This window comes from Antrostomus carolinensis, unplaced genomic scaffold (assembly GCF_000700745.2).
Source record: "Antrostomus carolinensis isolate BGI_N321 unplaced genomic scaffold, ASM70074v2 scaffold1730, whole genome shotgun sequence".
NCBI classification, from domain to species: Eukaryota; Metazoa; Chordata; class Aves; order Caprimulgiformes; family Caprimulgidae; genus Antrostomus; species Antrostomus carolinensis.
The window spans coordinates 1-12,688 of NW_010287515.1; the positions used below are offsets into that span (position 1 = coordinate 1).

A 12,688-nucleotide genomic window follows, 5' to 3' on the forward strand; every position below is an offset into this window, starting at 1 on the left:
ACCAGTCTGGGATTCTATGATTCTATGACATTAAGACAGCCACAGGGTGTAGATCTCAGTGTAAATCCACTGTTACTGTGAAGTTGGTTGAACATTGGTTTAGTGGTGAGTAGGAAAAAAAGAAGTGTGTGTAAATGTGGGTAAAAGTTGGAATTCTGAGCAACTTAGTGCCAAACTGAATCTTTATCCTTAGCTATAAACAGCAACAGTGGTACAGACTGAGAAACCACCAAGAAAGTTAAGTAAAAGGAGAAAAAAAAAATAAGTTCAAGTATCTGTAATTAAATGTACTGGACAGATAATTTGTACTGGCAGGGGAAACACAACAATGGAGAAAATATACAGTGAGTGTAGGAAAAGATCTAGAAAAACTCTAGAATATTTCTCAGTGGAAACCAGATGTGTATTTAACATCTGCACTTGGACAACCAGCACCTGGAAAGTCTTAAGAGTAGAATCATTCAAAGTAAAAACTGGCTCATGGTATTGAAGCAGTGACAAGGTCTAATGTCAAATGACAGATGAGCAACCACATGGAGACATCAGGAAGTAACCAGATAACATTTTCTCCCTTTTCACACCCAGAGTAAATATGTAAATATTATCTTCTGGTAACATTTCACACTCCACGGTGAGGTAAAGGCTCTCAACCTTTCTCAGAGAAGCATCTGAAATATAATTTGCTATTTCTCTAATACAGACTCAGAGTATCTTTCAAATATTCCCTCTAGAGAAGAGAGGCAATCTCTCCTAGAGCTACAGCTGCAGGAAGATCTGTGGAGAGGAATGACAATTCAAAGGCCAGCACTTCGCTGACACGCAGTATCCTCTTAACTGTTGTTTGAAGAGACTAAAGAGAGGGAGAAAATTAAACACATCAGATATTTATTTCAGGCTATAAAGTTAACAACAAGGTAAAGATCTCAGCTAGCCTGTTCTGTTTGTCTTTTCTCTTCAATAGCTTTCTCAAAGCTGGCACTCTGTGTGTAAAAAACAAACAAACAAAAAACTTGACTACATCTAGAGGCTGCTCCTCCCTGGAAGTGTTTGTGGCCAGGTTGGATGAGGCTTTGAGCAACCTGGTCTAGTGGAAGGTGTCCCTGCTGCTGGCAGGGGGGGTGGGACTGGAGGAGCTTTAAGGTCCCTTCCAAACCCCAACCATTCGATGATCTGAAATTAGTTGTCTGAAAAGTTCATCCTCTTCAAGCCTTGACTTCCACTTTTATCTGAACAAATCTCACTAGCTAATTCAAATCTCAAGTTATAGTCTCAACCTCCCTCTCCCTTTTCTTTTCATATACATTGATTTTCTCTCAAGAGAATTCAGCTTTAACTTAATTTCCAGAACAAAACAAGTTACTAAAGCCATCAGTATCTCCTCATAGGACACAACCTTATCCTTTTAAAGGTGTCCTATGGTGCCTTCAGATCTTGGGCCTGCGCCCGCTTCTGCTGACATTCTCTTTATTAATTAGAAAATACAGAACTCCCCCGCCATCTGGCAAAGGTGCAGTTATCAAGCAACTTGTTAAAACCGATTTCTGTACCAACGCCGTTCAATCTGCTCAATTTCCTATTGAAAGGAAAAAGGGACAAACTTTCAATGTGGTTTTGAAAGTCCTGCAACAATCCCGAGTTCTCGGGACTGGAAACAGAACTGGGACACTTGCTGAAAACAGGAGGCTTCGTCCCGTCGCCTGAGGAAAGCCTCATCCTCCACATCTGCCTCACCAGGAGCTCTGCCACAGACACCCACGGCAGTGATGTCCATGTCAGTCTGCCCACTAATCCTGACTCAAACTCCCAGCTGGCTCATCATCCATCCCCAGGCAGAGCTCCATGCACTCCAGCCATTCCCTCACATCAAGGGCAGGTCCCCCTCCTTGTCTGCCCCTCCTGAAGAACCCACTGCAGCACTCCAGTTGCATCAGCTCTCCCACCCCGTCCTCTCGTGAGGAATCACATCTCTAACTCCTCCTCTTTGTTGCCCATGCTGCACTCAATAGCCTACAGCTGCTTCAGAGAGGCACCCAGCCCTGCTGACTTCCCAGAAAAGGCACAGGAGCTTTCTGCATAACGCTGCTCTGGAGGCATCTCCTTACACACATTTCAGCCCTGCAGAGAGGGACCTGGGGGTTCTGGTCCATGGCAAGTTGAACATGAGCCAACAGTGTGTCCTGGCAGCCAAGAGGGACACCCGTGTCCTGGGGGCACCCAGCCCTGCACTGCGAGCTGGGCAAAGGGTCTAGAGGGGAAACTGTGTGAGGAGAGGCTGAAGGCACTGGGTTTGTTCAGCCTGGAGAAGAGGAGACTGAGAGGAGATCTCCTGGGGGTCTAGAACTTCCTCCCAAGGGGCAGAGGAGGGGCAGGCGCTGATCTCTTCTCTCTGGCCACCAACCAATGCCAGGAGCAAAGGACATGGCAGGAAGATGTGGCAGGGGAGGGTGAGGTTGGCCATGAGGAAAAGGTTCTTGAGGCAGAGGGTGGTGGAGCACTGGAACAGGCTCCCCAGGGAGGTGCTGATGGCACCAAGCCTGACAAGATTCCAGCAGCATTTGGCCAAGGCCCTCAGGGACATGTGTGAATGTTGGGCTTGTCCTGTGCAGGGACAGGAGTTGGACTCATGATCCTGGTGGGTCCCTTCCAACTCACAACATTCACTGATTCTATGATTCTATGCCTGAAGTGAGCCCCTTACAGCTCTGCTGTGCCAATTACAAGGTTCCTCCTAATCACATCACTCCACACTTTGCTCTCTAACTCACTTCCTCACTTGTTTGTTGGTTGTCGTCTCCCTCCCCATTACTGCACGCTGCTTTATTACCAGCATACAGTGTGGCCTGATACCTACAATTTAAAAACAAAAAAGAATTTGGAGCAACTAAACCTACTGTCAAAATAAATGTGATTTCTAGAAGTAATGAAATAAAAACCTGACTGCTCTGAAGCAGTCAAATGGGGTCAGGGAATGAGCTGTTACTATGAGGTGCCAGTAACAGGCCTGGGACTTTGGGAAGCCATGAGAGGCTATTGGGAAAACCAGGAATAAACTGTCAAACATCCCTGCAAAGTTCTGTGCACAAAAGCAGTGAAGAACATCGTACCACAGCTGTTCCTCCTCACAACTGACCACTGACGCGGTGTGAGCCAGCCTCTCTGCACCACGATCACTGTTGTTCTCTGGGTCCCAGCCAAAGGGTTCACTGGGAATATTTTTCATACTTACCCAACGTAAGCTCTAACTTAAATAATTCCATGGAGAAGTCGCTTGTCAAATCTTTGATCCCTGTACCTGTTTGGTGGAATGACTTTGTGATGTGACCACCAGCACCACTTTGTAAGAAGCTACTGGACTGTGTGCATTCAAGCTATCGTGCAGCTACTCCATCAATGCAATTCCAGCACAGACCTGGTTTTTGGTTTGTTTGGTTCTTTTTTTAAATAAATGTCTGCCATATTGATTAATTCCTGGAGAGGGAGCCTCAGCCCTGCCTCTCCTCTTGGTTCTCCCACTGCACAATGCAGTGCAGCTTCCCAGCTTCTCTCTCAATCCCATGTGCCAGACAGAGGAAGCTAAAGAGAAGCTGTTGTACAGGGTTGGGATCAAAGGTGCTGCTGGGGTTCCAGAAGAGGCAGAACTTGCACAGTTCAGGGCAGTGGGGGAGAAAAACATATCGTTAACTAAAGCCTCAATCTTTTGAGCCAGCCCCCCAAAACCAGACCATTTTTATTTTTAAATTCTATATTTTTCTAGTATGATCTGTCCCAGAATAACTAAGCCCAGCAGCTAACCCTTACAACTTGTCTCACAACTCATACCAAATCAGAACTAAGCAGAAAAATACACGTTTGACTCTGTGCCATAGCAGCCTCCTGCTCTGAGCTCTGTGTTGTTTTTATCTGTCCTTAGCGAGACAGGGATTGCTGTGAAGTCTTGGACCTTTTTTGGGGGAAACCTAGCTGCTGTTTGGTGACAATAAGAAATCATTACATTAGGAAAGGATCAAAGTCTGGATGTTTCAAACAGAACAGCTATTTGGCGTATTCAGTGCTGCAGATTGTCTCGGGTAAAACTCCTCAGTCTCTGTGACAGTGCCTTGGCCACAAGCAGTTCTCTACTACTAGGAGAGAGAGGAAAAGCAGAAGAAAGATAAGACCAAAATAATAGCTGACTGTGAGAAATAGAAGACAAAATGTAAGAAGTGCTAAACAAGAGTGAAAGATTTGCAGTTGCTACTCAAAGAACTCACAGAGACACATCTACTCAAGAAGATGCGCAGACAGAACCCTGAAGAAAGAGGCTGCAAAAGAAAGAAATAAAACTGGACCCAAGGAAATGCCTGGGCAGTGCCCTGAACAAGAGAGCAAGCTTCTTCCAGCCAAGAAAGAAGAATTAGCCTTTGTGGGGTGACAGCCTGTTAGAATAGGATCCAAGCTGACTGTCAAAACAATGTACCATTATAAAATGGTCTTGAATCAATAAGAATCAAAAAAACACTTTCACTTTTTAAAACAGTGCTACACCCCCGTGAGGTTAATAGTACATTCCATCAGTCTGCAGAACACAGCTTCACTTCGTCTTCAGTTCAGATACACAGCTTACAGCAGTCTGCAAGTTCCAGAAGGCATTAGCTCATCTTTCTTAAGAAACCAATTTTTTAAGCCAAAGCATTGCTGCTGTAGCAGTGTAAATCTCTGCAGGCGCTACTATGATATTAAACACGTGTGTGTGTGTGTGTGTGTGTGTGTGAATAGCATGCAGACAGTTTGCCAGACACATGCAGTCGCTGGCTGCATTCACCTCACTAAGAGAGAAAATTAGTTTAAGAACACAACTGGAGGAGTTACTAGCCTGTCGTATGCTGCTATCATGAAGTTGAGGAGGAGGCTGATGGATTGCTCTACACTGATCTGGTGAGTAGAAGGAAGGCGTTTGTTTAGCTGGTAGTAGATGGATGAAATGATTGTTTCTAGTCGAGACACGTTGATCTCTGTGTTATGATCCAAAGTGTTAAGGCCATTATCTCGGAAGGCTTCAATCATATTCCAGATATCAACAAGATGAACTAAAAATAAAGGAGAAAGAATTAACTTCTGTCCCATGATGCATGCAAGCTTACTTCTACGGTATGGTTTCTGAATACTATGTTAGCTGTTATTTCGGAATAAACAGTTACTTATTTGTATTCAAAGTGAGAGACAGAGGCTTGATATTCATACTCATAGTCTGTGTCAGCTAGTTTAAAGTAACAGAGCAGTGCCCAGACATCTCATGGCCTTTTGTTCCACCCTTCAACATCTGGGTGCTCTGACAGAAAAACTACATAAAACAGAAAAGCCATCTCCCACCATCATGCAGCGCGTTTTAGCAAAGTTAGATATTTTCACTTGAGAAAGACATCAGCCATATTCCACATTGACTACAAATCAGCTACAATAATTTAGAACATCCTCCTGCTGACTAGTAGTTCAGTACTGAAGGAGGAACTCAATGTTCCAGTTAAACTATGCCTGTTTCCAGTTGATCCAGTTGCCAAGTCCAGAGCTTAGTAATTTGTAAACACGGGTCTAGAACTCCAAAGCGTTTCCCTTAATTACCCTGCCATACCTTAGCACATATCTAAGAAGTGTTAACAAGGCAGAGAGAAAGTTTTCCAACACCACAGTAAGTGCTCTGCAGAACCACATTAAATAATATTTTTAAATGTTTCAAAGCTTGCAAGGCATACATGACAGTGGGAGAAGACATCTAAGATCAGCAGTAATCCATCAGTCCAAACTGGATGGGATCCAACAGTTACAAAGGACAGACTCGCTTGCTAACTTCACAACCTTATGTCTTAAGTTATGTTCCTTAACTTAGGAAAAAAGGGTCTGAAGTAAGTCTGAAGTATTTCTTACATAAAGCTCCTCTTTGTACTTCTCACATAAAAACCACACAACGATAAAAGCCAAGCTACCTACTCACACCGAGCACATTTAGGTCCAAACATCCTAAATGCACAGCCTCATCTATACATACGTATGGGAAAGGTTACTTGAGGCATGTGCACAGCATGAGTGAACTGGGCCCAAACTGTGCAAGGTATTATAATTAGCATTTCTTAATACCTCCCTACTGCTGAAGAGAGATTTTTAATTCAAAAGCATGAATTACAGCCAAGAACTAACACTTTTCCCCAGGAATGCAAACGTTGGAAGCCATCCATCAAGCTAAAGGCACTGCGGGTATCACCCCCACGGCCCCGAGACACTCATCCCGGGGGCTGCTGTGCTACGGAGGGGCGGCAGTCTGCAGCGTGCAGCTGCACACGTCGTCTACAGGACCCCTCAGCTCTTCTTCTGTCTCCTTCCACACCGGACACAAGCTAATCCCACTGCGCTGGGAGGAGGGACCTGTTCCTGCACACGCTGCTCTGCTTCGCTTTTTGCCGTGTCCAATTCAACACCAGCAGCATCACCTGTTCACCCCGGGATTAACCTTGGCTTTGATGATCTATCCAAGGTCAAAAGACCACGGTAGAGAATGGGAAAACTTACACTGACTAACGTGGTATGAACATACAGAATTCTTTACAGTTACTACATTTCCTACACCACCATGATCAGATCCAGACACTTTCATGCTCGTGACTCTATTTTGCATCACCAAACTGCTACCTGTGCCGAGCTGCCAGGTGGTCTGAGCTGCTCTGTGATGGAACAGGAGCTCCAATAGCTTGAGAGTGCCTGCATCCAGCACTCAGGGCAGCCAAAATACATCAAGTTGGCCCATATATGTAAAATTTTTGAAACATTAAAGAATAAAGTTGAAGATATTCCAGAGTACCGTAGTGTCTCTTTTAATTATACATTTAATCTCTGTTTAGTTCAAGTAACAACTACCATTGTCTGACAAAACGTTTGCTCGCTCTTGCTACACTTAACATTCACATGGGTAAAACATCTGAAACAATCATGCATGAGAAATTTCTGAAGATAAAGAGTAATTATAACTTACGATTACATCTCTTCTGTACAAACCGCAGTTTACAGGCTGTTCGATATGTTGAGAGTCTGATGACATCAAAATTCTGTGCTCCTATGAATAAAAAAAAGTTGGTGTTTTTCTTTCCTCTGTAACATTCAGCTTATCTCAGAGAATCACTCCAAAAACGGTATGACTGTTTCTTCACATACATCATCTTTGTCATAAGAACATGACAAAGATTTCCATTAGATATCTCATGGTGAAGTGATTTTCAGCAGTGTGTTAGAAACTGACCTAAGCTGGAGACTGACAGGCAGACCTTGAAAGGAAGGAAGAATTAAGTAAGTGGTGAGTGGTAAAGAAGAGGATTGCACTGATGTTGGAAGACATGGACACAGAAGATAAGAGACAAAGGAAAGGAGGGGTTGGTACTCCTACCACCATCTGCACTGCAGCCCCATCAGGAGCACGCTTTTGGTCCCCCAAAGAGATACAAATCAAGTAATAAGCAGAAGAAAAAGAAAAATCATCTTCTCTTCACCAACAACTTCCCACTTCAAGATGTGCAAGTGTTCAACCTTCAAACATCTCATCACAAAACATCTGAATGTGATGATCTATGACTAGTCTGCACCATGTCTACCAGTTCCAGCAATTGCTCTGAACGTTACAAACTGAAGCCATTTCAGAAAGTTGTGCTAACCCTCTGCCAAACAGACCTGTGCACCTCCTACACCGATCAAATGAGACCATGAACATGAGTCAGCAGAGTGCCCAGGTGGACAAGAAGGCCAAGGGCATCCTGGCCTGGATCAGCACCAGTGTGGCCAGTAGGAGCAGGGAAGTTCTCTTCCCCCTGCACTGGGAATCACTGGTGAGGCTGCAGCTGGAGTGCTGGGTTCAGTGTTGGGCCCCTGAGTCCAAGAAGGACATGGAGGTGCTGGAGCGTGTCCAGAGAAGGGCAACGGAGCTGGGGAAGGGTCTGGAGCACAAGTGTGCTGAGTTCCCTTGTGGCTGAGGGAACTGGGGGTGTTGAGCCTGGAGCAAAGGAGGCTGAGGGGAGACCTTGTGGCTCTGTGCAAGTCCCTTGGAGGAGGGTGGAGAGAGGTGGGGGTGGATCTATTCAACCAAGGCCCAAGGGACAGGACAAGAGGAAATGGGCTGAAGTTGTGGCCAGGGCAGTTGAGATGGGATGTGAGGAAGAATTTCTTTGCTGCAAGGGTTCTGAGGCATTGGAAGGGGTTGCCCAGGGCAGTGGTGGAGTCCCCATCCCTGGAGGGATTGAAGAGTCGTGTAGACACAGTGCTGAGGGACATGGGTTAGTCATAGGGGACTGGTCAGTGTTGGGTTCATGGTTGGACTCCATGAGCTTCAAGGGCTTTTCCAGTCCAGGCAACTCTGTGATTCTGTGATAAACGATGTGGGGATGATAAATGATCCTGGTTTAAAGTCCAGTATCGATCATCTTAATTTGGATGCAGTCAACAAGTCTTGAAAATCTCATTAATCATAAACCAAAATGCCTTTAAACTGCTCACATTTCGACAGCGTTAGCGGCTACATCCCATAATCAATACAGTGCTAAGCTGTAGCCTGACACAACCCAGCTGCACGTGGGTAATGACACGGATGCACATGGCTCCTGCACCTCTTGTGTTCCCACAGGAGAGCATAAAAGCAGTGGCTGCTGCAGTCTCTCATGCTTCTCTCTCAAAAGCCAGAGCCTAGATGAATAGAGAACTGAGAATCGGGGATAACGGACTTAGAGAATCCAGACTTCTAAAAGATACTTAAAAACAAACCCACATCCTCCTGAAGAAGGTATCCGCTTGCTACATCAGGAGGTCTTACTCAAAGGTGATAACTTATTCCCTCCTACATTCTGAATTCAAAAGCCAACTTGCAAATACCTCATTTGAATTACCTTTGTGTACGCGCCCGCTGACTCACAGTTGCAAACTTCAGAAAGAAAAGTATTCTTGTCTTGGATATTTCACTCGAATCTTGCAAATAAAATGTCAAAGCATCTGCTTGTTCTCAGAGACCTATATATTGTGTCTTGAAAATTACACACCAGGATTATTTCTCTTCAACACTGATGTAGAACATGAGGTGAAAAGACTCTCCTAAAACCAGTGAGGAGGCTGACCAATTTCCCAATCCAAGGCTCTCCATGACAGCTTACCCAAGAGTGGCATTAGACCAGCCAACATCTCAGGAGTGTTCTGCTTGACAGTATGTTAGCCACATCTTGAGTGCTGGGTTCAGTGTTGGGCCCCTGAGTCCAAGAAGGACATGGAGGTGCTGGAGCGTGTCCAGAGAAGGGAACGGAGCTGGGGAAGGGTCTGGAGCACAAGTGTGCTGAGTTCCCTTGTGGCTGAGGGAACTGGGGGTGTTGAGCCTGGAGCAAAGGAGGCTGAGGGGAGACCTTGTGGCTCTGTGCAAGTCCCTTGGAGGAGGGTGGAGAGAGGTGGGGGTCGGGCTCTTCTTCCAGGCAACCAGTGATAGGACAAGAGTAAATGGGCTCAAGTTGCTCCAGGGAAGGTTCAGGTTGGATATTAGGAAAAATTTCTTCTCCTAAGGAGTGGTCAGGCATTGGAAGGGGTTGTCCAGGGGGGTGGTGGAGTCACCTTCCCTGGAGGGATTTAACAGACGGGCAGACGAGGTGCTCAGGGACATGGGTTAGAGGTGGAATTGTCACTGTTGGGTTCGTGGTTGGACTTGATGATCTTAAAGGTCCTTCCAACCTAAACAGTTCTATGATTCTGTGGTGCAGCAGACTTGAGTGGATTGTTTCAGAGCATCACCTTTAGAAAATCAGTCTCTGATGTATTTCAGAGAAGCACTCGGACAGGTCATGTCAGCTGGAGTATCCAAGGCTACAACAGAATAGCTCATTTTGTATTTTCTATGCAAGATTCTTTCAAAACTCTCAATTAGGCTGCAATTTCTGTCTTTCAAACCACAGAAAGCACTTCCACAGACCATGAGTCGGCTTAAATTGCTTTGTCTGTATAAAATATATGTATATAAATGCCTATAAAATATACATGTATGTATATTTATACATATAAAAAAGGTCATTTAACAGCTACATGCAAAAACAAAACCAAAAAGGTGTCTATTTTCTGCTCTTGTCTTCCTGTGTCGCATTACCACAAAAGCTTCAACAAGGTCATTCTTCTGAACTACTGTAAGATAAAATGGGATGTGTTTTCAAGACATTCTCTATAGCTCAGGATCACAGAATAGCTGAGGCTGGAAGGAACATCTCATCCAGCCTCCCTGCTCAAGCAGGGTCAGCTACAGCAATTTGCCCAAGACTGTTCAGTTGAGTTTTGAATATCTGCAAGGATGGAGACTCCACAATTTTGTTTGGCAACCTCTGAGTGCTCAACCACCCTAACAGTAAAAATGGTTTTTCTCACATCCAGATGGAATTTGCTGTGTTTCAGTTTGTGCCCATTGCCTTGTATCCTCCGACTGGGCTGAGAAACATCTGGTTCCATCTTCCTTATACCCTTCCATAAGACAAACTCTTATGGAGTTCAGAGAAATCAAAATAGCTTGCACAGAACTCTTGCCTGTCAGACACCTTCGTAATTACTAAAAAAGCAAGAAACATCCTTGGGTAGCAGTACATCCAGTGTGGGTGAATGCCAAGGTCGATGCTTGTTTCATCACCTAAACACTTCAGCAGATCTGGATGTTGACCAACACCAAATGGTCACTGAAAGCATCAGTTTTACACATCGCACATCTACTGTGTGTATGAAGCTCAGCTGGAAAGGAAAACATTTAAGCATTAACTTTTGTAGTGAAATATTCCACCACAGGACAGTTGAAGCTTGGAGACCTTAGATTTCTCATCCTGATATGCTCCAGAGCCTTACAGAGAAGGGCAGTTCGGAGTGTCTACACACCAGCACCATCACTGAGAATGAACAGCAAGAACCACAGCTGCAAGAAGAGACACCTTGTATAAAGATAATCTGAAAAATTCTCAATATCTTGAACAATTTAGCCAAAGCTAAAAACTAGCAAGCCAGTTTCTGTAGGAAATGATCACAAGATGACTACACCACTTCAAAGCGATGAGACAAATGTAATACCCTGACACACCAAGGCAAAGCTTTTCTACTGGAGGAGGACTACTGTCACTTTGCAAGGTTCTAATGAGATTTCATCCAGGATATCATGCACAATGCAGCCACTTCTGCTCAAGTCATCCTGAGCAGAGGCAGAGGAGAACAGGAGATGAGGTGCACAGCAAGGAGAGCACACGAGTTAGCTTGTGCTGCATGTTGAGCAAGCCAAAAACTCCAACACAAAGCAAGCTGGGAAGGTGGGAAGAAATACTATCCAAGACCCATCTCACATGAGAAGCAGCAGATATGAATTAGTCAGGAATGAAACTGAAATTATAAGATGCTTATAACCACAGTAAGAATGTTATTCTGGAATTTCTTCCACAAAATAGCACAAATATCCTGTTGTTTTACCACAGACCTTCATCAGCCTGTGGCTGGAATTAGAGGACAGGACTCCCAGGACTTGCCTAACCTAGGAGTTTCACTCAATCCTGTGTCCCCATAGGAAAGTAAAATAACATGAAGACATGCAAACTTACAATCTTTTACTTCTACATGCACACATCTTTTTAAAAGATTACATCTCATTCCTTTAAATTATATTCTCTCTGGACAGGCATTTGACTTCTAGTAACAATTACAGTCTCAGAGAATGGTCCTGCGCAAAAAACAACCCCGAAACCGCTCACACTGCTTCTGTTCTGAGACACTCCAGCATTGTGGTGCAATTTTATTTTCTTTTTCCCCCAAGGTAAAAGGTGATCTGTCTGTTGTTATTATTATTATTTAATAGCTGTCCACAAACTTTAGATATTGCCATATATGAGAAATGTGAATGTTCCTTAAAAAGGGAAATGAATGACAACCTAGAAATGAATTATCTTTCAGGCAGTTGTGACCCACCTCTTGCATTCTCCTGCTGACCAGCACCCACTCAGGATGCTTTTCACTAGATGAGGTAATGGTCTCGTGGAAACAAGATGTAAATGATCTGGTAAAACTATCAAAGTGATGCTCTCAATAAAGAATAAATGACATTATGTCTTCAAATTTCTTACTTACTCATTTCCATGAACAGCTGTCTCTTCTCTGCCATTGTCCTCCTCCTCTTCCCACTCTCCTCAATCATTCTGAAGACAAAAATGGCAAACACTGTTTGTGCTAGAATTTCTGTTACAAGAGCAACTTGCTGTGAACAACATTATTTTATCCTTCAACTTGAAACAGCTTGATTTTATTTGGTAAATGAAAAGACCAGTAGAAAGACAGATGCTTCCATAATGATCGTATCCCACAGCAGAGATTTGCTTTAGACTTGTTAATACCTTTTAAAGCAGTGCACAGTGCAGGAAACATTCATTCTGACATTTTAATCTAAAGTTTGCAAAACTCAGAGGTGCATACACGTATATAGAATCATAAAGTGGTTTGGGTGGGAAGGGATCATTAAAGGTCATCTAGTCCAACCTCCCTGCAGTGAGCAGGGACATCTTCAACTAGATCAGGTTGCTCAGATAGAAAGAATTCCTTTCTGTTCAAACAGATTTTGTTTGGAAAATACAGAATCACACAGAATCCCAGAATGGCCCAGATTGGAAATGACCTTTAAGCTCATGGAGCCCAACCA

The 12,688-nt window shown here is 44.1% G+C and overlaps 1 protein-coding gene across 1 annotated transcript; it reads right to left on the minus strand.

Moving 5' to 3' along the window:
* Nucleotides 1–4,848: 4,848 nt before the first annotated feature.
* LOC104521110 (dystrobrevin beta-like) lies at nucleotides 4,849–12,190 on the minus strand (the record flags this gene model as incomplete). Its single annotated transcript, XM_029083735.1, has 3 exons — nucleotides 12,124–12,190; nucleotides 7,001–7,081; nucleotides 4,849–5,066 (listed from the first exon to the last, which is right to left on the minus strand). Coding segments are annotated over exons 1-3 (366 nt in total), but the record flags the coding sequence as incomplete, so codon positions are not given.
* Between the last annotated feature and the right edge of the window lie 498 nt (nucleotides 12,191–12,688).